Genomic DNA, 24,913 nt, shown 5'->3' on the forward strand with positions numbered 1-24,913 from the left:
ATATTTTTCAACAGTGGTCTATGTGATAATTTTCACATAAGTAATGACACTTCAACATTAAAAAGCAATTACACTGGGTGAAGACGACGTTTTTATTTAGGTCAACAGTGCATGTTTTTTTATTTTTTTAAGTCCCGCCCATTAGTGACAACGTGATCCATGCTGACTGTCACTCTACCTGTTCTACCTATTTCTGTGATGCACAGTAGTTTCATTATCATTTGATGTCTTAAAATGTTAAAGATGGTGGTAAAGTAGTGGTGTTACCATAGTCAAGTCTGGGTGAGGCATTAGGACCGAGCTGGAATTATGTTGCCTGGGGTGTTTTATGCGTTGATCGCGGGGTTTTTGGCAGCATTAGCATCATCTTCTGCTAAGTTGTCCTTGGGTGCTGATTATCTGAAAGGTGTGTGTGAAACAGGGCTGATCTGGATAGATGGACAGGGAAACACTACAGGAGTTGATACCACAGCTTGTGACTGGGTAAGAAGTGTTCTATTAATAGATAATAGATATCACCATACTTCCCCAGTTGATTGATTTTACACTTTATGAAAAGCCAAAATCTCAATATTGACAAATGCATAAAAAACACTTTTTTTGCCTGTAGTGTCTCACCTTAAATGAACAATGAACATAATGTCATTTTAATGTTGTCATTAATCACAGTTACATATACCTCTGCGGCTGCTTTGTGGTGGTCTTCTGTTCACCTGCAATGCTGTGATGTGGACCTTCTTCGCCAAAGCCCTCCGACACTCGTCTTCCTCTGCCCGGGCCACTGTGACCACCACTGCCTCAAATTTTATCTTCTCTGTAAGATTGCTCAAACCCCTCAAGTTCATATTTAGAAACTAGCTACTTACTCATTTAATATGCATTGTCTTTTTCCCAGGCTTTCCTTGGACATGTGATCTTTGGCGAAACGCATGCCACGTTGTGGTGGGTTGGCATCGTGTTGACCCTGACAGGGCTTCTTGTCTTGCATGGATCGACTCCTCAGGCTCCACAGGAAAATGTGGATAAGAAATATGAGTGACAGAACAACACAAACATTGCCTTATCTAATGCTTGAAGTCAAATCAATCAAGTCAGATGGTGTGTAACGTAAACCATGTAAAGCTACTGAGCTAATAAGAACTATGCACAACTGTATGATATGATGCTGAATGTTTGTATTTCTGTCATGGGATTGTTTTTTTAAGATCTTTGTGGTTAATTTATTATTGTGCTATGTGCATCATGGTAATGTTAATAATGACACGATGCAAAGCCTTGAAATGTGTCTCACTTTGTGCCTACAGTCCTGCCTCAATCATGTAGGTTAATGCATACTTCAGCCGTCAAGGGCACATTATGCAAGTTTATAATAAATTCATTTATACTCTTGGTTACTGCTACCTTAAATATGTATGTCATACTTTGTAAATATATAATGCTGATACACAAACACTCTTTATTTTTTAAATGGGTTTATTTTTTCTGTATATTTGACCAAATACAGCTGTGGATCTCATTTTGTTTCACTGCTAAACTTAATGTTTCTCTGATACATTTTTTTTTCTAAGTCTTACCAAGTAAAATCTATTTAAATGTGCACACCAAGTAGTGAACAGGATGCACACTCAGATACATTCATTTTCTTACATTTTTTAATAATCATACATTACACTGTTTTAGTTCATATAAATTATAGTTGGATTAAATATCACCTGATAAGCAAAATATGCTTAAAAAAAATCCTCATGTATTTTAAAATGAAAAGCTCTTCTATTGTGTGTCATTTTGAGCAAACCACTGACCTGGACTCTATTTTAAACCCAACCACAAAAGCAGCATCTGTTGAGCACAGCTGGCCATTACAATGTGTTCTGCTCAGAAATCACATCTGAAAATTGACTTGGTACTACCAAGTCAGCCATGAGAAACATCAGGTAATGGAAAAAAATCCAAAATATAACAAACAACGAGCCTGTAATGGAAAGATGCGCAAGTATTTTTTTATTATTTTTTAAAAGGTCGTAAATACATTGAAAAAGAAAGATATGACATAGAACAATAAAAATAAGAAATATATCAATCAGATCCTGGGATGGTAAATCTGATATGTGTTTTTGACAATTATGGAACAGTCTTAACAGGTCTACAAATGAGCACCATAAGTTTATATTATCAAATACTGCACCAGAATTTGCATATTCATGGGTTTATGCCTGTTTCAATGTCAGGCAGTTTTAAGAGTCTTGTAGAACATTAAGGCAACATTAGAGATATTATATCATTTTTTTTTAACTGTGATGATACATCTTAAAAAGGTCCTATAGGAAAAAAGATATCTTCCAGTTACTTAATACAATTTTTTTTTAACCAAAACTAAAATTATAAACTCCCGGGCAAAGAAAAAGGTCCAACCAAAAATGGCAAAATATTTAGTGGTCTTAACCATTTTAATCACAAAGAATTCACTGGTCAGGAAATTCGCAAGAATTGCACAAACACTGTATGTACCCCTTTGTCTCGGTTTTCTTCAAATGTTTAAGCCATGTGGGTAAACTTAGACAGCTTTTTACAGGAAGAAGAGTCTGTGTTGTTCCGCTCAATGTTAATGGCTTCAAGCAGTTCATGAGTAGTTGAAACAATTCTCCCAGTTCATTTGAGTTTAACGTGAGACCAAATATTCACTATAGGGTTTAAATCTGGACTCTGACCAGGCCAAAACATGAGCCTGATGTACTTGTTCTCAAGACACTTCTTGGTTGTCTCTGCAATTTGGGCAAGAGCATTGTCGAAAATAACATCTGATCATACCTCTTTAGATATCAACTTTTCAATTGTGGGAAGCAAGCCATTCTGCAATATTCTCCTGTACTCCAAAGCATTAAATGACTTTTCACAGTGAAGTTGCTCACCAATACCAGCAGCTAAAAAGGCTCCCCACACCATGACACCTCTTTCTTCACTGTGGTAGAGATGCATTTATTATTAGATTTCTCAGCAGATTTTCAAAGACAGGACTTTGGAGCATCACCATGTGACTCGTGTTTCATTGTGATCCATCACTCCACACACAACTTCCCATATTCCTATCAAAAACTTCACTCTCTCTTTGATGGTTTTCCTGCGTTTTAAGTAGTGAATTTGCTTAAATCTTGCTAATATCCTGACCAATAATTAATGGTTAAAACAATTAAAAGCTTAGTTTAGCCATTTTTTTGTTTTTGCCCAGGAGTGTAGACTGCTCCAGGAACAGCTTGTATAATGAAGTACATGTTAATGAGCTAATGACAGCTAATCACATCTCTCTATGCATAACATAAGTTTCTCTTAAAAAGAGTGAGATGCATTTTTGGTTGTAAATACTGTTTTAAGGCACGTTGGTACAGTACATAAATGCTGTTTCCAGAGGTAAACAAAAAGAAGAAGTAAAATTCAAATATTCACAGTAGTCTCTTTCCAAGTCCAATTGTGTCATTTCAGTTGTCAGGAATTAAGCAGCAAACACCTTTACATCGAAGAAGGCTCCAAAGGAATTTCAATCACATCTTCCTCAATGATCTCACCCTGTGGGAACATGGGAACAGGAGCAGAAGCATCTTTCTGGCACGAGAGATCTGTGAAAGGGCTCAACCAGGCCACAGAAAGAGGGCCTCCGAAAGCTGACTTTATAGCTTCCCAGGATGGAGTCTTCTCCCATGTAGGGTCTTCACGCTTCAACTTTTCAATACCCTGCAAAAAGAAAAAAACAACACATCTGTGATTCTGTGTCTGTTGAAAGATAATTATAATCCATATATGCATGGAAAACAACATCCATAGTGCCAAAAAACGTACATTCCATTAAGTGAACGGAAAAGGAAAGCAAATGGTTACCACCATGGTTAAAAAAAAGGAATGGGAAGTGATTTATTTTACTCATGCGCCTGCGTGTGTAATCTTTAATGAGAGATAACCCAACTGGAAGAAATGGTTCAACTGTCACTTTATGGAAAAAATAATAATCAGAAACACATGAAGCATGCAGCATGCCTTCACAATCCAAAGCGTGTATCTAAAGAAAAAGAAAAACAGACTATTTTAAGCATGCAATCAGGCAAAAGGCACATTGAATGTTTGAACGGCCTTTATAGCGATAGCAATCAAAGCTTACCTCCATCACACCAATCAAACAGGGACATCAGCCTGATTTAATACTAAATATAATTAGTTGTTTTTAGATTCATTTTAATTCCCCAAACCACAAAGGCTGGATATTTCTGAGCAAGGAAACCATTCATAAGACGACACGAAAGAATAAAAAGAAATTTACAAAGACTGTTTGGGGAAACTAGGTTAGTGATAAAGACAGAGGAAGTGGACAGGAAGATACAGACCAAGCAAATTTGAAAACATTTAGACCCTTTGAGAGATTACAACACAGTGATTTTGCAATGCGAATAGAATTTCAGCTGCTGAATTTACTGTAATACAATTTTAGACTTTTCAGAAGCAGAGATGGTTTCGCTTGCGGTTGCGCATTTAAGAAATCCAAAGTCAGACACTTTAAAAGCGATACGTTGTTACATTAAGCACTAATGACCAAGTGTTTCAGGTTTTTAATTCACCATTTGACAAAGAAGAACAGAATGATTGTCTTTTTCATACATACTTAAAAGTTCAAGCACATATCATCCGTTCATCATAACAAAAATGTATATTAATAAAATGTCAAATATATGCAATTAACCAAAACAATGGCAACAATGGTGAATCAATAAAGTTGTCGAAAACACAATTTATCTTTCATGTAATAAGCCATAGAACATATTAAAATTCTTCATATACTGTATATAAATGTAGTTGATCTTATGGTCAAATTCCCACAATTTCTTAAGCCCGTTTCTTTCTTATACATTTCTGCAAACCAGGTTTATGGAAACATACCAAGTAAATCAGCAATTCTGTTCTGTAATGGAGCACCATAAGTGCTGTTATCACTCAAAATGTTATGTATAATATCTCAATGCAGAGTCTGTACATTTATAAAATAATTATTCCAATGAAATTATTTTCACTGTTATGGTTTAGGGGTGTAAAAATGATCTGAAAATGCACTGGTTATGGAATTTATTATTTAATAATATCCAATCATGTTAAATTCTGTTGTACAATACACGTGAATGCAAAAACTGGTGGATCACTGTGTCAATATTCAACTACAGTATGAACCGTCCCTTTAGTTACATTTCTGTTTATTACCATTTTCAAAGTTTTTCCAATCAGAAAAATCAAAAGTAATCGAACCAAATTGTGATCAGATGTCATGACTGCATCATTTAGTGAAGAATCATTTAGAATCCAAGCTTTGTCAGAACAAATATTTACACCCCTATTCAATTTCCTATATATTTTTTTTTATAAAGCCAAAGTCTGTAACCCATATTCAACGGATAGTTCACCTAAAAATGCAAATGCTGTTATCTCATGTTTTTCCATACAAACCCAAAAGAGTTCATCTTCGAAAGTCCACTGACCCAAAACCCTGACAGTTCAAAATATTCATAGAGAGATTGTAAAATAAAAAGCAATCGATTCAGTTGGATTTCTTTTACAATCTCTTTATGAATGTTTTGAAGCATCAGAGTTTTGGGTCAATGGACTTTCAATGGAGGGACATGAATCTCTCAGATTTCATTTGAAAGATCTTCATTTGTGTTCAGAAGATGAACGGAAGTCTTATGGGTTTGGAACGACATGAGGGTGAGTAAATGATGACCGAATTTTCGTTTTTGAGCGAACTACCGCTTTAAGGCCTGATCACACCAAGAACCATAACAATAATTATATTGGCACCCACACCAACAAATGATAATTCTGTTTATTATAAGTGCGCATGGCAGGTAGATCATCTGCCGCTTTAAATTTTTGAGCTCCTTAAAGTCATGTGGTTTCTGATTGGCTGTTGTTGTAATTCATCAGCTGGAAAAAAAAAAAATTTTTGAAAGTGATTCCAACAACATTGTTCCTCTATGTCATTATAATTATACAGCAGCTGTGGTGTAGACTTCCCTATTCTCCTAGTATTACAATCAGGGCTTGAAATTAACACCATTTCATCAATGGCATTGGCGTGTAATGCAGTCACTCCTACTAGCCACTTTGGTGGGTTGAATTTTACATATAATAAATCCATTTTTCAACTGTAGTCTTTTAAAAAGGCATCTGAAATAAACCAAGTGCAATGTACTGTTGTCAAAAATATTTTTTTTTCGATGCATATCGATACTTAAATATCTGAAACGCTTCCAATACTCATTTTCGCAGAATAGATACACGATACTAGCTGCACTTTTCTCGCTCTCTATCTCTCCGATAGTGAGTTGACACACGAACCCGCATCCCCTCACTCACTCGTTTCATTTGCTCCGGATGAATATTGTTGCTGTTACAGGGTTTTAATTTTGGTGTGAGATTGTGCGTATTGCGCATAATTTTACTCATTCCCGCAGATTTTATGCTCACACTCAAAGTGCGTGCATATAAAGGCGTCTCTCAGTACTAAATTGAGTTCTTTTCTGCTGCTTATTGCACTTAAACAGTCAAATATACACAAAATAATGCCAAAATGCCAGTCTTGGTGAGTATTCACGTAAACACAGTCAGTTATGTTTTAAATGAATGTAAACCGTTGATAAAGACAACGCATGTGTAACAGTATAATGGATCTGTGTGTCAGGTCTTAAAGTGACAGCGGCCTAATATACCTGCTGTCAAATTATGAAATAATATCAAAAATATCTTTATGTCAGTTTTACCCATGGAATCAATGTCAAAATTGTGGCCAGCGAAAATGCTGAGTGGCTAATAACTTTGGAAAACAACTAGCCACAGCGGCTGGTGAGAAAAAAAGTTAATGTCAAGCCCTGATTACAATAATTATTAAAACTTTATAGTTATAGATATCGTTATGGTATCTATGGTACGATTTCACCCTTGGTGTAAATGGCCCTTTAAAAATGTCTCGTGTCTGTAAGTATAATAATCATTTTTAGTGAATGGTTGTCAGTGCTCTTATGCCGTTAACCAGGAAAGAACATGGGTTTTATATCGTAGATATGTATAAGGAATTAAAAGAAGGTATTTCAGAAAGTAGTTTATCATTTTAGCAACATTCTGAAGAGATTACAATAGTGATTATATTAGCATAAATTGGCTTCTATAATCTACACGATTCATCTTTATTTCAGTGTAGCTAGGCAGAGATGCTTGAGAGTACGACATGAAGCTTCCACTTTCTGTTTTTAATTCAAATAAATAGAGGCAAGAATAAATGGATATGCAATGATTTGTTCCCTGAAAAACAAAGGAAGATGAAGGTGATTTAGTCTCACTGGTAAATGCTCCACTCAAGTCCGGATTAATTAAAAGACGCTCTTTAAGGGCAGTCCAAGTGCACTCGAGTCTCTAGCTTAAAGCTTCCTGAGCTCAGACCACATACTGGTAGGGGTCAGCTTTCCCGTGTTCGGGTGTGGAAAATGGGCTAAACCATGCTATCGAGAAGGGGTGTCCGAATACCGCCTTCATGTTCATCCATTTTGTTTTTTTAGCCCATCTTCTCTCTTCCTTTTTCAACTGCTCTATGCCCTAAAAACAAGAGATAACCGAGACTTCAGAGTGTGTGAATATTACAAAACAAGAGGAAAAGAACAACTGACCCATTCCATAAAACAGAACTGTAACCATATTTCATCTTAGATGAGATAAGTGATTTTCATAATGAAAAATCATGCCAATAAGTTTATGTTCAGAATAAAATACTAGCATACTGCTTAGTTCAGTGCAGTATACTGTACACTGCATACTTCCCACTTATTTTATAAAAAGATTGTGAAACAATGCATTACGTAATGGTATGTATTTCAAAATGTAGTATGCTACAATTATATTTTGATGGTTCTAATAATACTAAAATCTAGTATTATTCTTGGAAATATTTTTGTTAATTTTTTTTTTCTATATTAAATGCAGTCATTTTAGTTCATTCATCAATCTGAGAAAGGAAGGTCAAGTTGAACGCACTGCATTGTGGGAAATATGCTTACTGCACACAATATACACTACCATTCAAAAGTTTGGGGTCGGTATGATTTTGTAATGTTTTGTATGTTGTTTAATCAAAAAGCAGTAAAAACAGTAATATTGTGAAATATTATTTTAATTTAAAATAGATTGAAAGATTGAAATTATTGCTGTGCTGGCAAAGCTGAATTTTCAGAATCAGAAATCAGAATCAGAAAGAGCTTTATTGCCAAGTGTGCATAAACACAAAGAATTTACCTTGGTACTGAAACTTCCAGTGCACACATGAAGACTTCAGATGCAAAAGCCTCTAAGTCCGTCTAAAGTTTTAGTTTAATATTAACATTTTTATCAGGCTCCTATGTATAGGTTTCTACCCAAGTACTGGCATTTCTGAATGGGCTAAGGCTGGGATTTAGTGAGTTTTTTTTTTTTTTTTTTTTTTTTCTTTCTTTTATATAGCGCTTTTCACAACATAGGTTGTATCAAAGCAGCTTCACAGTAATAAATTAAAACAATACATCAATGTTTGTTTCTAGTGGAACGTCCACGTTTGGTAATGCTGATCAATGGTATCGTTGATTGATTAAATCAATTAAATATCCCCAAATATCTTAGTTTGAAGTTAAAGTATTTAACTAAAGTAAATAGTTAGTAAGTAAGTAAAGTAAGTAAGTAGTTAATAGTAAGTAAGTAAAGCAATTAAATATCCCCAAATATAATAGTTTGAAGTTAAAGTATTTGATGAATGTATACTATGTGCGGAGAGCATTCACTCAATATTATTATCTCATTTTTGACAGAGGTGGCTTTTGCATAGAGGCTTCTGCATCAGAGGTCTTCACATAAAAATATAACAACAGAAACATAGTAGTAAAAATTTAAGAATAAATATAAAAATTCTAATAAATTCAAATTCAAAATCAATATTAACAAAAACGCAACATGAAACAATGCCTAGAAATCCCCCAAAAAGTATCCGTGTACTTTCTTCAATGAGTTATATCTCTCCAGACTGGAACTCCGTTTGTCTGATGATGGGAACGCGATAACTTCTTGTTATGACCAATACAACGGATATATTCACCTCAAAGAAGAAGGTACATGTATTGTATGCGTGTCGCGCTTTTGTTAGTCTTGATTTCTCACTTGTGTGCTTTTTCTGGGCGAGACGGAGTGACATGCTGTGCTAACATGATCACATGATCCAAGTGTCACATGATCCATCAGAAATCTAACAGAACAAAGCTGGATGCTGGTCACAATTACTGTATATGTACGAGAGCGAGGGAGACTTTTTTTATTTTTATTTTTTATACAAATTCTCCTTTTGTGGTCTAAAAAGAAAGAAGGGAATACGGCATTAGAACAACACCAGGATAATTAATTTATGACTTAATTTTCATTTTAGGGTGAATTATCCCTTTTAAGTGTCACATGATCCATCAGAATCATTCTAATATACTGATTTGGTGCTCAAGAAACATTTCTTATTATTATCAATGTTGAAAACAGTTGTGCTGCTTAATATTTTTTTGTGGAAACCAAGATTCTTTTTAACACAATTTTCTAATTCAAATAAAAAAAACTTCTAATCAATGCTAATGTCTTTACTGTCATTTTGACTCATTGAATGCACTCTTGCTGAATAAAAGCATTACAAAAATTGAACGGTAGAGTATATACTGCAGAAAAGTAGTATGATTGTATGATATTCTGAGCAGATGCTAAACACCTGCAATTATCAAAGGCATCTAGTGAACAGTATATACATACACCACTGTAGTCCATCAAAGAGAATCTGATGGCAGTGTCAAATAGCATCCTCCTTAAAATACGTTTTAAAGGATATAGTTGCATCTTTAGCACAAGAATATATGTGGGTGGTGTTTTCCAGGTCAGTTGCTAGAAATTCACAAGATCATGTGTCGTGCAAGTATGTTGTCCACAGCACTGGACCATTTGGACTCATATGTGAGATCTTATCATATCATGTCACCAATATACAGTACATTTTAATAATAACTAGCAAATAGAGCTGCACGATTAATCATTAAATGATTGAAGCACCCACACGATTTTATTCCTAAATGATCCCAACTTTTTTTCAGAACCTCTATTAAATGAAATGCTAATTTGTTTAGTTGTCTATTCAGAATTGTAATTTCTCTATTTAAAAAAATAACAATAAATCATGATTCTTAATTTATCCAGAATCATGCAGCTCTACTAGCAAGGGGCGGTACATAACAAATAACCAGCATGAATGTATGTTAGCACTACTATTCAATACACAATGACCTACTTATACTTCTTGTATATGTGTTACATTTCACTTCAAGCACAATCGCATTTTAGGTAAAACTGTCCACACATTAACCTAAAAATAACAGTGCATATCAGGCCACAAGCACTACCTCCACCACATTCGCCCACTGCCTAAAGAAGCGATCTCTTACCGTCTCATCTGTGCAGATGGAATGGATTTGGGTGCCAAACATCACAGAGGTGAAGATGAGGAAGAGGAGGGCTTCAAAGCACAGGAGGATGAGGAGGATGACAGTGGCTGGAGGGGAGAAGGAACTGCACTCTTGGGTCAAAAGGGAGAGGGAACACACACACACACACACACGGCATTAAGACAAGCTATACAATTTACTAACACATCTATAAATTATTTGTAACTAGAAGGAAAGAAGAGGGTTAGCGGGCATGGATATCTGGCAACGCATCTAGATTTGCATGTGCAAACTGGGACAAAACACGGTTGGAAGAATCTAAACATTAGAACATGGGTTAAGAGGTTTTATCTTTTAGCTAAGCGAGGTTAGCAACATTCAGGTGACCAGTCTGAAAACACTGATTACACTGTTTGGCATATATGAATTTCTCTGATAATGTGGATCTTATCTGTAGGAAAGCAAATCAAAGGCTATTCTTGCTAAGGAAATTGAGAAAATATTCAGAGAAGTCAGGTTGTTCTGCAAAGAGTTTATATTAGTTTGATCGAGAGTGTTTTAGGGTATAACATAACTGTGTGGTTCGGACGAGTTACATCTGTGAATAAAGTAAAATTAAACAGAATTACAAGAGTAGAAGGTAAAATCATAGGATCCAAGCTAAAGTCAGTCCATCAATTATATGAAATTGCTGTTCAGAGACAAGCTTTGACTATAACGAGACACAACACACCCCTTGAATCATGTTTTTGAATTATTACCATCTCGTCAATTTAAGCAATATACAGAATAAACAAACTTTTGTACCAAATGCAATAAGTCTTTTGAATAAGGGCTAGGAAATGTGAATATTTTAAGCTTTGATATTGTGGATGTTGTGTATTATTAGATGTATTGGCTGGATGTTGTGTATTGTTCATTTTTTGTGTATGGCAGTTGTGCTGATTAATGTTTTTGTGGAAACAGTGATAATTCTTTTAGGATTCTTTGATGAATGGAAAGTTCAAAAGAACAGCATTTACTTGAAATGTATTTATTTATTTATTTTGCAACAGTGTAAAAGTCTTTACTGTCACTATTGATCAATTTGTTCATTTTAATGAATCCTTGATTAATAAAAATTACAACTTAAAATCTTACTGGTCCCAATTTTTAAAATGGTTGTTATGATGAAAATCATTTGAACAGGGTGATTTTCAAAAAACCTCCCAATAGTGCTGAGAGTATATTCACCAGCACACACTCTCAACATTAAACACAAGTAAAAAAAATTCCAATGTTGAATTAAAATGTCATATAAAAGTGTCACTGGAGCTGTGGTAGGGAGGCTAGCACACGTCCTCAAACACATCGAGCCGTGGCGCTCATCTGTGCAATCTGAGTTTGAATCTAGCTTTCAACATTTGCTTACATGTATATCACTTCCCCTTCTTCATTATCTGCCCTTTGACCACTCTTTAGTACCAATAAAAGTGGCATTACATTACATTTGCATTATATTGTTTGCCCGGCATAGCAGCACTTTTTTGTTCTCACACCAAAGGATCAACTTCTCCAAGCACACAGACTATGGTCTACTTTTATAATACATTTATGGTGCTTTTGCATCCTTTTTGGATATTAAAACCGTTGTTTACATTGTAAGTGAATTAAAAAATGACCAGTATATTAATCACAATGTACTGGAAATATTTGGAATGAAGGTGATTAAATGACAGAATTTTGATATTTGGGTGTACTGTCGCTTTAAGAAGTACTTATGGTTTGCAAAGGTTTGACTTCTTTTTCCCAGTAGACAACATTCTAAATTGCATGCTTGTCATCTAACCCTGTCATCTAGAGGTCACTGGGGGTCAAGTTATCGGTCTTGCTAACAATAACCTGCTTTTCTCACTTACTTGTCCAGTCATCTTCAAAGCAGTAGAGAAAATGAAAGACCACCATGACCAAGGTATGCAGAGAAATCAGGCAAATGTACATCTGAAAAACACATCATCATCAACATTATATGTTTTTAGTGCTGGTTTCAAAGAATCTGAATGAAATATGAAATAAAATTTACAATTAAATCCTTAGTGAAATGATTACAATCAAATGAATATTATTCATACTACCAAATACAATTTAAATAAACTTCTTATCTTATATCAGGAAGTCCAAGACTACTTCTGAATCTTTGCAACACTTTGCAAAATGCTTACAACCTGTGGCTAACACAACTCTGTTTGTGGTATTTTTAGAAGTGTGCAGGATGAGACTTTTTTTAGTACTTACTGTGAAAAGCACAAAGTACTTCTGGTTATTTTCCCCGACACAATTGTTTACCCAAGGGCAATGATGATCCATCTTCCGTATACAGCGCTTACAAACACTAAAATGAGTTTGAAAGGAAGGGTGGAAAAAGAAAAGAGATGAAAGTCACTTTAATGCTGAAAATTGGATGGATGGATGGATGGATGGATGGATGGATGGATGGATGGATGGATGGATGGATGGATGGATGGATGGATGGATGGATGGATGGATGGATGGATGGATGGATGGATGGATGGATGGATGGATGGATGGATGGATGGATGGATGGATGGATGGATGGATGGATGGATGGATGGATGGATGGATGGATGGATGGATGGATGGATGGATGGATGGATGGATGGATGGATGGATGGATGGATGGATGGATGGATGGGAATCTATATGTCTCCATCCATATGTTCCTCTCTCACCTGCAGTGGTGAGCTCTATCCGGCTTGATACTGCTGCACTTGGGACATTTGTAAACCACCTGGCCTGGCTTCAGCTGCAAGCTCTCAATGTACTCCTTAGTGGCGTTGCCCTTTGGCACAGCTCCCTAAGAAAGCATCAGGCAACTTCAGTAACATTTTAATAGTTTATGACACCCTGCTGAAGATTTAGGGAAGACTGGGGGCAGACATCACACAGATCTCATTCAAAAATGAAAATTCTAGCATTATTTACTCACCCTCATGTCGTTCCAAACCCATAAGTCTTTGTTCTTAAGTTCTTCGGAACACAAATGTAGATCTTTTTGATGAAATCTGAGAGCTTTCTGTCCCATAGACAGCCTACGCAACGGACACTCTGGCGCTTCAAAAAGTTAATAAAGAGATTGTAAAACTAATCCATATGAATTGAGCGGTATAGTCCAAATTTTCTGAAGACACACAAGAATGAACCTCACTGGTTCTTGTAGAAGCTCAAACGTGCTGCGTAACACACGAGAATGAAGCTTATTGGTTCTCGCACGTCAACTGAACATGCCTGAGCTTCCGTTTACCACAACTGATGTGTGCATTGATGAATGTTTGTGTTTGCATAAAAGCCTAAATTTAATCTGTTCATCATATAATGTGATGGAGAAAATTTTGGACTAAACCACTCAATTCATATGGATTAGCTTTACGATCTCTTTATGAACTTCTTGAAGTGTCAGTTGCGTAGCTGTCTAAAGAGGGACAGAAAGCTCTCAGATTTCATCAAAAAGATCTTTATTTGTGTTCCGAAGATGCACGGAAGTCTTACGGGCTTGGAACAACATGAGGGTGAGTTTTTGGGTGAACTATCCCTTTAAATTGCAACAATGCTACAGTGATGACATTTATGTCCAGTATTTTTATTCTGCTGTGTAAAGTTTTGACACCGACTGAATTCAAATAACTTTTAATTTTATATCTAGGATGTAAAAGGAGTTGTCATGGGCCCCTTTTATGCTCATTTACATGTTAATTATTCTGTTTACGGGGTCTATGTTTACATGATGTTCAAAAAACATATTTTCTTATAATTTACATTGTTGCAGCATTTTTTTTCCAGTCTGTTGTGATTGGTCTACCGATTAGACCGTGTGTCGGGAAATGTAACACCCCTTACCATAAACATTAATGTTATGTTGTTTTTTAATATGTTAATATTATAATTAACATTTTAATTATTATTAAAACATTAATAATAATAATATAAACATAACATTATTATTAAAAATAATATATACATATAAGTGTCAATTATAAGTATAAATTAAATTGTATTATTATTAGTATGTGACATATAGCGCTATAATTCCCCCTATATACTGTATAAAACTGCCTCATAATGGGGATGTTGTCTCCCCAACCGAAAGAGCATGCATTTATTGCTGTAAGTAAAACCCACCGGGTCTGTGCACATGGCTCTGAAATGAGACGCCAAGGCAAGGAAGGCCAGGCTATTGAACAGGGTGCCGTTCACCAGGCTGTAGGTGAGGTTCTTTGATGGAATCAGCATGAGGAACAACACGACGAATTCAGCAAAGAAGACAAGAAACCAGGTGATGATCGCACAAACGATGCCACAGGCATCTCTGATGAACCACATGTTGTTCTGTCGCTCATGACAGGGAGGAAGACACTGTGCGGGCTGCTGGCCACCGGCCTGCCTCTCGACGTCCCTGAAGCGCGGCACTGGACTTCTCATCCTACCACAGAGATGCCATCCTGTCGGAATGATGGGGGAAAAAGGAGTCAAAGTTGGATGAAACAGTCTAATTTCATAGTAAAAGTTTGTGCACAGTCTATTTTTTAGTTCACAAAACCAAATGGTTAGCAGAAGTATAGACGTGTGAGGACAGTGGATCACAGAAAACGTCCAAAGCAACCGCAATATGAATTAAAATTATTTAAAATAAGACAAAAGAAGCATTTAAATAAGCTAAAACAAAAGTCAAAAAGAAATGATATTTCTTATTTAAATCATTCACTCAACAACTGTCATTTTTATGTAAGAACCAGAATTCCCAGTCTTGGAAAACCTCATGTATAAAAGTGTGATTTCTAGACATGGAAGAGTCAAATTAATAAAATGATGGATGGACGGAAAGATGGATGATTTTAATGAATAAAATTCATTCAAGCGCTAAAACATTTATTGGAGTCATAAAAAATCATTTTAAAACCATGTCATCACAAATTACTAGAAAAGTCAAAATTAGTGTAAAAATAAAACAAAAGCCTGGAGTCATTTAGTAATTAACATTTAAGGTAATGATACACAGGGCAACTTTTTGAGCAATGTTGCTGGGCAATCATGCCGAGCGATTGTTACTTGGGCACTTTCCAGTTGAAAATGGGCAATAAATTTCTATCTGGATCATTTAGATCGGTCGTGGGCCCTGTGTCTCATCTGGTGGCCCGTTGACGGCAACATTGCTCAAAAAGTTGCCCTGTGTATCATCACCTTTAGGCCCTAATTCTGGAATTTAATATTTTTTATTAATTATTTCTTAATATTTCATTTAATCGTTTTTAATCGTTTCTGTAAATAAAGTTTGAAAACAAGCAGTTTTGTCGTTTCAGCAGAAGTACCAAAGACAACTTGTTTTTTTATTTAATTGAACTATTGTCTTTGATAATTGGTGGACTTGGAGTCAAGAAGCTTGAGATCCACTGGTTTAGGAGACACATACAGAAGGTCATATTTAGTGGACACAGCAGTATGGGAGCTGCAGTCTGACTGATAAAGTCACTTGAGCAGAACCAACAATGTCAGTAGAGGACACACTGTAGTCCCAGTCTCTCTTTTTTTCTGTTATGGCCCAGAAATCAATACTACATCCAACTTTTCTGCCTACTGATTACATTCCTATCTACTCGAGTCCATAATGAGACAGTCAAGCACTGTTCAAGAGTGCCAGACATTTTTTTAGCATTATCATTATGCGTTTCAAAATCAACCTCAATAATCAGCCCAAAATCTGGTTTAACAAGCCAAAGCAGCTGAAACAGGACATAGTAACACAATGGCGTAAATTACGCACTGACTGTGCCAACTGCCAAGACATCAGCAATAACATACAGCATCCAAAGCGCACTGTTTATCATCTACTTACATCTCATTGGAATATTAATGGCAGTTAATAATAACACGATATTGATTGAACAACACTGAAATCAATCAGCCAGCTGTGTGTAGAAACCTGCGTTACCTGGCCATGGCGATACTCACATATTTGGCGACATTGGCGCTCCTCGCGTTTGCTCGCCCAACCAAGGCCGAGAAGATCCAATGATGCATGGATCACACTAACAGGGGAACATGTTCCAGGTTAGTTTTAATACAATAAAAAGTGGTTTACCCGATTAATGCACAGAGGCTGGTGAAATGCTGCATTTTTGTGCAGTGCCAACTCCTCCCTTCACTGGAGAAACTGATAGCCACACCTCCCTTGCTTTCACTGGAGGCGCAACTGGATCACGATTCGAAATGGAAACCACTTCCAGAAAATGAATCACTGGACTGCTAGGCGTTGCCAAAGAGACTGAAACTTGAGTTGTTTTATCAGGGGGCGCTTCGAGGCTCTGAACGCAGAATGTCCCATTGACCCGCATTCAAATCTCTGGTTGTTTTTATACTATTGGATATATGTTGTACTAATACAATTATAATCCTTTAAAACCTTTACTTCATAAAAAATTGAATCAGATACACAAATGCATATCATCTCCATAACGTATTGTAAAATGACTTTTTAATGTAGCCCTTTAAGTCATCATAAACGACTGTGATTGGTTCGTCCTGTCCAGCGGAGAGAAAAGTAACAGATTCCTCGTGGTATCGCTAGATAAACCACACACGCCAAATAGAGTTAACTTCATATTTCCGCTCATATGTTAAGACTGCTGGTAGCCATTCTAGCCTCTTAGTTCATTTGTGTATATTAAATCGACTCAGTATATTGAGTAAAATATTATGTGGGCCGTTGATAATGCATTGCATTATATCTGTGAAACCCAGACAGAGCCAGCTAGAAGTGTCATGAAAAACACCGTTTGATTGTGTGTATCCTAAATATAACATAATATATTTATAACATAAATAAATAAATCAATTTAGTTCAATTTAATCGCTAATTTAGAACTGGTACTAATAGTGTGCGATAGATAGATAGATAGATAGATAGATAGATAGATAGATAGATAGATAGATAGATAGATAGATAGATAGATAGATAGATAGATAGATAGATAGATAGATAGATAGATAGATAGATAGATAGATTTGATTAATGATATTACGATTTTTATTTATTTTTTATTTTTTTTTATATATTTTTTTTTTTAAAGAAAGAAAAAAGTACATTTTCAAGCATGGACTCTTATAGCTGAAAATTTAAAGCGTCCCTTAAAATTTGCGCAAAAGAGCCTAACATGAGGGTTGCCAGGTTGCATTCTAAACCACGTTGTTAAGCAAAATTATAGTGTTTGACAAAACCATACAGATGATTTTATTTGAAATTGTAATTTTATTTAATATTTCAGTTTCTTTGAAAGAACAACGTGACTAAGTATTCGTTCAAAAGAACCCTGGTTAATTCTTTTTGCGTTTATATCACTGGTCTATGGGGCACAGATACAGAACCAGTATGAACAGGTGTGTTTTTCTTTCTTGTGCAAAAACAACATTTTCCAGTACAAATTGTGTATTTTCGTCTTTTGCTGACACACACAAAAAAATGTATTACAAGTTTTAACCCAGGGAAATTACTTTATGCGACCAACCTGGCAACCCACGGCACGGACTCCAGACCAGTTCCCTGTTGGTGTGACGTGAGGTGGTACAATGAAGAGACGATGGCTGCCTGCATCAGAGTAATATGGATGAGATTGACCGTCTTGACAGCCGCTATTCATGATGGTTCTGCTCTCCTAAACTCTTTCTTTGCCAAAACACACTAATCTCCCTGTTCGTCCCATCTGCACAGATCAAGTGTTGTATTTGCATCAGACTGCTAGCCCCGTGCTATGATTCTACCTATATCAACTCTCTTTAATTGACCTGACGGGTGAGTAACTAGATGGTTCTGCACCATTTTATAATTCATTTACCCATATAAGACCTGTGAATGTAAACTAAAGCGAAGTAACCTCGTTAGGCAACATAGTTGTTCAGTTAGCTGGCTATAGCTAACATTAGCAATTGCTATTGCAGTTCACTTGCTTCCTTGATTGTTTCTGGTAAAGGTCAATATGCCAAAATGGGTGAAACAAAATCTGCATGATATAATGCATGGATCATATTAGTTTTTAAACCTAGGAACAGAATATTTGCAAATCCTGCAAATAACATATGTGTCCAAGGACTTGGACATGGATTCTTTCAGTGCCATCATATAATCCATATGTCTGGATTGCCAATGTTGTTTGTCTAATTTATTTTTAACTTGATATGTTTCTACTTTGAAATTATGATTTAATACATCCCCCTTTCCCTCTGTGTTCTCTTTTCTCTTCAGATACCACTCACAACATGGCCATCACACAGTTTCGCCTTTTTAAAATATGCACCTGCTTGGCATATATCCTTTCATTCGTGAAAAGACTGATTTGCAGGTGGGTATACATTTCGGAAACACTTTATTTGAAGGTGTCCTTGTTACATTTAGTTACTATAGTAATTACTATAGATTGTGTTAAATTACATGCAACTAACCCTAAACTGCACCCTAATCTTAATCCTAATCTTATAGTAAGTACATGTAGTTTATTATTACTCAGTAGTTTAATATATAATTACACTGTAACACGGACACCTTAAAAAAGTGTAACCTTAATTTATTTTGTTGATTTGTTTGCAGATTTATATTGTAGATTGTCAGTCTGAAGCCTTAGGGCAACTGTTATATGACAAGGATCTAGAGTGTGTCTCTTACAGAAGTGATGCTGTGGTAATGAGTTTCCTCTGCTACACTGTGTTTTGACTGTTGTCTTTTGTCAACGTAGGACTGGAAGGTCACGCAAGCTGAGTGGGGATCAGATCACCCTCCCGACCACAGTTGATTATTCTTCACCAAAGCAGGTCAGAGAAAAATAGGTTGTAAGAAAAAACCTTATTTACAGTATGGCAAAGCAACATTTAATAGATCAAAAGTGACAGTGAAGATTTTTACATTGTTACAAAAAAACGTTCTATCCATCAAAAAATTATTTGTTATATTTCAATTTCAATATTACTTTTACTGTTTTTACTCAAATAGATGCCATGGTGAGCATACTTTTCCCAAAAAAAAAAAAAAATGCTTGTATATTGTTAGAGCTGCAAAATTTATTGTTAAAAGATTGCGATCTCGATTCAAACACCCATGTAATCTTATTCCTAAATGACAATGATCCGGCAATGTCTGTACAGCATTTGACTAGCTGTAAAATTATGAAAAAGCTTCATAAACAGTCTTTTTAACCACACAGTATCATTATTTCTGTGTTACAACAATTCATATTATCACACAAGTAGACGAGATAAAAGTTTATAGTTCGAATATAAACGATGTCTATGGTAGCGATCAAAATAGAGTCAATCACCTTTTGAAAGTGACTTGACTCTTCAAAGAAAGATTGTATCATTACATTGTTACACCAGTAGATGGCGACAAGTGACTGTTAAAAAAATTATTTGTCATTGAATCATTCATTCAAGAGATTCATTCAAAAATGCTGATTCATACAGCAATGCAACAAGTGAAGTATTTATGAGTGAGTCATTGAATCATTCATTCAACCCAGTTAAAAAAGACTAGCAATTAACTTTTTGTCAGAAGAACCTCTCGTAAATTACAGGTTATTTTGTTTAGTTGTCTATTATGTCGAACCGTGGGAGTGAGAGTTGTGATCTCTATTTTAAACAAAAAAATTGTGGTTCTTAATTTATCCAGAATCATGCAGCTCTAATATTTTTATATTATGCGTACTTGTGCACAATTTTATGCCGTTTTGTAGTATAAATAGTGTGAGTAGTGTGTTCACACTAAAATTCCCAATAGAAAAAGCTTTAAATACCCGCATGATGCACTTAATTAACCGAAAAAATTAAGTGTAATGATGGCAACATAAACTGTCACAGCTTTAATTACGTAGCGAAGGGGGAGGGGCTATCAGACACTGATGTTGAGTGACAAAATAACCATATAAAACTCATACACTACATGGTCAGTGCGTAAATATAGTGTAGACGTCTATAATGCTAGTGCATCATTTGGAAGTCAAGTCATCTACATTTATATAGCGCTTTTAACAATATAGATTGTTTCAAAGCAACTTTACAATGATAATAGGAAACTAAAGTAAAGTGTTTTGGCTTTATAGCAGCTCTAGGATAAAGTTATTGTCCAGATAAAGTTAGGAACACAACTTTTGTATCATATGGACAGTGGTGATGTGAAGTCACTTACTTGACTTACTTACTTTTTTTTTTCTACTGATTATTTGTAAGCATAAATTTAAATAAATAAATTAAATAAAACTGGAAAGATGACTGTTTACTAGTATTGACTTCTGCTTGATTAAATAAGTGAATATTTGGGAGCAGTTGTGGCCGAGTAGTTAGAGAGTCAGACTGGTAATCACTGGTGGGTTCGATTCTCAATACCGGCAATGACTGATGTGTCCTTGAGCAAGACACCTAACCCCCAATCACTCCCCGGACGCCACAGCAAAATGTCTGCCCACTGCTCCTGGTGTGTGTCCACTGTTTGCAGTGTCTGTTCACTACTCACTACTCCTAATGTGTGCGCACTTGGATGGCTTAAATGCAGAGGACAAATTCCAAGTATGGGTTACCATACTTGGCCTTCACATGTCACTTAAACTAATTTGTTTGTTGTATAATTAAAATAGCCGGAGATTGAGGAGTGGAGCTCATGGGATGAGGAAGCTCCCACGAGTATCAAAATTGAAGGTGGCAACGGGATAGTTCCACCTCCACAGAATGAAGCTGAAGAGGAAGAGCCGGACTATTTCAAAGACATGACTCCCACTATCAGGAAAACACAAAAAGTAGGTTCAATATTTGGGCCTGCTTCATTTCCTGCTACATCTGCTGCTTTTTCTTTGTCATACGTTTTCTTTTCTGTCCTAGGAAATTTCTTTCTTTTGCTTTCTCTCGAAACAATAAGTATCAACAGATACAATTTTTTTAACATTTGGTTTGTTTATTAGTTAGGGCAAGTGGAAATTAAAACCTGTTGAAATAAAGAGACTTTTATAGTTTAATGGAAGAAATTCAAGAAAATCTTGTGGTTTTGTGTGACTAACAGTGATGAAAAGCAGGGCAAATGTTGTAGCCCTGGTCCAGTGGTAGTGCTGATCTTCTCAATCCCATTTTTGTGTAATATATACTCTACTGTTCAAAAGATTTAAAAAATATATATACTTTTATAGTGTTACAAAAGATTTCAATTTCAAATAAATGCTGTTCAAATAAATGCTGTTCAGGAATGTGTCATAGCTTTCCACAAAAACAGCACAACTGTTTTCAACATTGATACTAATAATTTTTTTGATTATCTTACAGACCCCAAAAATGGTCTAAACTGTATTATTATTGATAATGTAGTGTATATACATTTTTGTGCTCTTTTTCCAGATTGTCTTGAAGAAAAGGGAACCTCTGAATTTCTCTATGCCGGACAGCTCCTCGGGTTTCTCCAGCCGACTAGCCGCCACTCAGGACATGTCCTTCATCCAGCCCTCTGTGAGTAATACAAAAGTAACAATGTTAATCACACGGTTATTGTGAGACCAGTTAACACTCTAGATCAGAGAGAGAGAATTTATGGAGAATAATTCTTTATCTGACTGCAACACACTCCATCAACGCACATCGCATTTTATTTGTTGGACCAAATTGTACAACATTCACAAAACACTGTCTGTGGGCTGCAGGCGGAGCTTGGGGACCTGGACACCTGGCAGGAGAACACTAATGCCTGGGAGGATGAGGCAGAGGCATCCTGGGATGCAGAAGAAGTGCTAAGGTGAGGTGTATTACCAGCAGACTATGAGGTGTTCCCCAATTTTATATACAGGGGTTGGACAATGAAACTGACAATGACCCCAATCATTTATTAGTATGGTGTAGGCAGGGTCTTCTTTTGCAGTCAATATAGCATCAATTTGGATTGACATGTATAAGTCCTGTACAGTGGCCAGAGGGATTCTGAGCTATTCCTCTTCCAGAACAGAGGCCAGGTCAATACTTGATGCTGGTGGAGGAAAACGTTTTCTGACTCCTCCAAAACAAAAATATTTAGATCTGGTGACTGTGCAGGCCATGGGAGATGTTCAACTTCATTTTCACGTTCATCAATCCATTCTGTCACAAGTCTTGCTTGTGTGTATTGCTGCATTGTCATGCTGATACACGGCACCTCCCTCAGGGTACAATGTTTGAACCAATGTTTAACCTCCTAAGTAACAGATTAACTAACTTTTCTTATAACAAAAAGAACTCTGAAATCCATTAAATAATATTAACTGATACAACTTTTAATTTTGAAGTATTAGCCAAAATTGAAATTAGCTTAGATAATGCTTTAGAAGTATTTTTCATCGTTAGTTCATGTTAACTAGAGAATTAACAATAATGAGAAGCAGAACATTTTCAATCAATATCTAGGGCATGTTTTAGTCCAGGTTAAAATGTAAAAGTATGTTTAAGCTGTGATAAATATCGTTCAGAAACAGAAAGCGCAGCGGCTTTGCTCACGACTGCTTTCTGTTGTTCCTTAAGCGCCATCTGCTGTCAGAGAGTGAACGTGCGTTTTCATTCAGCCGTTCCGCCATTTTGCTCATGCGTGTTGGGGTTGTATTACTGTATATCGCACATGTCTAGTCATAAGTTTCCGTTCTTTTGACTGAAACTAGTTCTTTTGAAAATCAATGTGCCTGGCAATAGCACATAATTCACACTGAGGGAGAATTTGGTGGTTTTCTGTTTGTTTTTGTCCACTAGGTGTCATTGTACAAGCACAGATGAATTCAATCTGCACTGCATTGTGCCAGTCCTTGATTAAGCTTTACTTGGATAAATCATGCATCACATCATATTTGAACGGTCATGATTGTTGAGTGTTTTTTTCCCTCAATTACACTGAAATTAACATGTCAACATGTCAATTAACAATGATCTGTCTCTGTCTATCCTGAACTCAGGCAGCAGAAGTTGGCTGAGAGAGAGAGACGGGCCATGGAGCAACAGAGGAAGAAAATTGAGAAAGAGGCACAGAGAATGATGAAAAAAGAGCAGAAGATCGCTGTCAAACTTTCATAACATTAATACAGCGCACTGGACACTCAAACTCAACAGCCAAACAACTGTTCATATTACATTTTACCTTTGTCCTGCCCTCTACATTGCTGTCTTCAACACTTTCGGATATTTTTTTTTAGTCCATCAGCCGTCCTGGGAGAATTTGTGTGTGTGTGTGTGTGTGTGTGTGTGTGTGTGCGTGTGTGCGTGTCTCTTTGTGTTTTTTTGTTGTTGTTGTTGTTGCATTGGACAGAAATCAGCACAAAACAATCTTTCCTTTCAGTTATGACTGTTCTTACTGTGCGCTCGATGAAAGAAAAATACTTTTTTTTTTCTGTCAGTATTTATAACACTTGAACGATTTTGTCCAGAATAATTTTAGATGAGGAATTCCGTTCCTTTTGGTTTTTACCTTTTGCTGGGGGTTTTCTTTTCTGTTTTTTTATTTGTTTTTTTTGTTGCTTTTTTCCCCACCTGTTTTTCTTCATCAAAGTCTTGTAACTGCTTTAAACACTGGACCTCACCAGAAATGGGTGATCTCAGTATTTCAAAAAAATCAACCGATTTATGCAACCTTGAGTTTCTGCTCTCCACATTCTATTTAGCTGGCTATCTTTACCATTCCGTTTACTTGATAATTGTGAATAATCCTTCAAGACCTTATATTTTGATCTTGATTTTTATAAAGACAAAAATGATTTGGGTCATCTGTGTATAGAGTTAATAATTGTCAGAGGGAGTGGAGAGCAGAGATGTACAGTATGTACTGAGACTTGATGAGAGCTCTTTTAAGAGGATGTGGGTTGGTCGTCATGGAAACGCTGAAATTTTTAAATATCCGAATTGGCAACCAAACCATCTTTTATCTTTAGTAAGACACTGTTACTGAGAAGAGCATTAGCTGAGATAAACATTCACAGATAAACATTTTAAGGGAATTTCAGTCATTATTAAATAATTTCCCATCTCTTAAAAATATATAAATTGATCATGTTTTTTGACACGATGAGGATGATGATGGTGGTGCTGAAATTAACCTCTGCATGCTATGATTTTTAAGGAGTGTGAAGCCATGAGAGCCACAGGTACAGATAAACAATGAAAAACTGAATAAAATCAATTTTTTTTTCATTTATGCTTCCCCCTCATGCTTGCTCATGCCTTTTTAAGTTGTTTTTACACTTTTGCACTGTTCAGCCTTAGCTGCAATAAACATTCAGATGTCTGTTCAATGGTTTATTTGTACTCGAAGAGTTTCCGAATCTTCTCTCATTTCTTCATAAGAAAACAACAACAACTTGAAAAATGCTCATTGTGCT

The 24,913-nt window shown here is 35.9% G+C and overlaps 3 protein-coding genes across 7 annotated transcripts; 2 read left to right on the plus strand and 1 right to left on the minus strand.

The window, feature by feature from the left end:
• Positions 1-15: 15 nt before the first annotated feature.
• On the plus strand, positions 16-1,647 carry tmem42a (transmembrane protein 42a). Its single transcript, XM_081389125.1, has 3 exons — positions 16-483; positions 670-816; positions 896-1,647. Exons 1-3 carry the CDS (start codon positions 310-312, stop codon positions 1,037-1,039), a joined length of 465 nt encoding a protein of 154 aa, XP_081245251.1. The 5' UTR covers positions 16-309; the 3' UTR covers positions 1,040-1,647.
• Positions 1,648-1,976: 329 nt separating this feature from the next.
• Positions 1,977-16,823, minus strand: zdhhc3a (zDHHC palmitoyltransferase 3a). Of its 4 annotated transcripts, none has more exons than XM_081389119.1 (7): positions 16,648-16,823; positions 14,691-15,010; positions 13,244-13,368; positions 12,789-12,885; positions 12,413-12,494; positions 10,515-10,645; positions 1,977-3,726 (listed from the first exon to the last, which is right to left on the minus strand). In XM_081389119.1, the coding sequence occupies exons 2-7, from the start codon at positions 14,988-14,990 to the stop codon at positions 3,505-3,507; spliced, it is 957 nt and encodes a 318-aa protein (XP_081245245.1). In that variant the 5' UTR covers positions 14,991-15,010; positions 16,648-16,823; the 3' UTR covers positions 1,977-3,504. The 4 variants fall into 4 exon arrangements, with proteins under 4 accessions (XP_081245245.1, XP_081245244.1, XP_081245246.1 ...); XM_081389118.1 differs by having other exon boundaries at positions 16,518-16,748; XM_081389120.1 differs by lacking the exon at positions 1,977-3,726 and adding an exon at positions 4,578-7,620 and having other exon boundaries at positions 16,518-16,759.
• Positions 16,442-24,826, plus strand: ebag9 (estrogen receptor binding site associated antigen 9). 2 transcript variants are annotated; one of them, XM_081389124.1, is made up of 8 exons: positions 16,442-16,616; positions 18,274-18,354; positions 18,805-18,901; positions 19,292-19,367; positions 21,182-21,340; positions 21,930-22,037; positions 22,229-22,320; positions 23,498-24,826. In XM_081389124.1, the coding sequence occupies exons 3-8, from the start codon at positions 18,819-18,821 to the stop codon at positions 23,613-23,615; spliced, it is 636 nt and encodes a 211-aa protein (XP_081245250.1). In that variant the 5' UTR covers positions 16,442-16,616; positions 18,274-18,354; positions 18,805-18,818; the 3' UTR covers positions 23,616-24,826. The 2 variants fall into 2 exon arrangements, with proteins under 2 accessions (XP_081245250.1, XP_081245249.1); XM_081389123.1 differs by lacking the exon at positions 16,442-16,616 and having other exon boundaries at positions 18,083-18,354.
• The last annotated feature ends 87 nt before the right edge of the window (positions 24,827-24,913 follow it).

This window comes from Scardinius erythrophthalmus (genome assembly GCF_964197995.2).
Source record: "Scardinius erythrophthalmus genome assembly, chromosome: 16".
Taxonomy (NCBI): Eukaryota; Metazoa; Chordata; class Actinopteri; order Cypriniformes; family Leuciscidae; genus Scardinius; species Scardinius erythrophthalmus.

What these genes read in the sequence shown, in the direction of transcription:
- tmem42a (XM_081389125.1), top strand. Translation starts at nt 310, where the DNA reads ATGTTGCCTGGGGTGTTTTATGCGTTGATCGCGGGGTTTTTGGCAGCA. An exon ending in ATACCACAGCTTGTGACTGG is followed by an intron (nt 484 to 669) that starts GTAAGAAGTGTT and finishes CATTAATCACAG; the next exon opens with TTACATATACCTCTGCGGCT. An exon ending in CCTCAAATTTTATCTTCTCT is followed by an intron (nt 817 to 895) that starts GTAAGATTGCTC and finishes TCTTTTTCCCAG; the next exon opens with GCTTTCCTTGGACATGTGAT.
- zdhhc3a (XM_081389119.1), bottom strand. Translation starts at nt 14,990, where the DNA reads ATGAGAAGTCCAGTGCCGCGCTTCAGGGACGTCGAGAGGCAGGCCGGT. An exon ending in GATAGAGCTCACCACTGCAG is followed by an intron (nt 12,886 to 13,243) that starts GTGAGAGAGGAA and finishes AACTCATTTTAG; the next exon opens with TGTTTGTAAGCGCTGTATAC. An exon ending in CTTTGAAGATGACTGGACAA is followed by an intron (nt 10,646 to 12,412) that starts GTAAGTGAGAAA and finishes TTTTGACCCAAG; the next exon opens with AGTGCAGTTCCTTCTCCCCT.
- ebag9 (XM_081389124.1), top strand. Translation starts at nt 18,819, where the DNA reads ATGGCCATCACACAGTTTCGCCTTTTTAAAATATGCACCTGCTTGGCA. An exon ending in ATTATTCTTCACCAAAGCAG is followed by an intron (nt 19,368 to 21,181) that starts GTCAGAGAAAAA and finishes TAATTAAAATAG; the next exon opens with CCGGAGATTGAGGAGTGGAG. An exon ending in TGTCCTTCATCCAGCCCTCT is followed by an intron (nt 22,038 to 22,228) that starts GTGAGTAATACA and finishes TGTGGGCTGCAG; the next exon opens with GCGGAGCTTGGGGACCTGGA.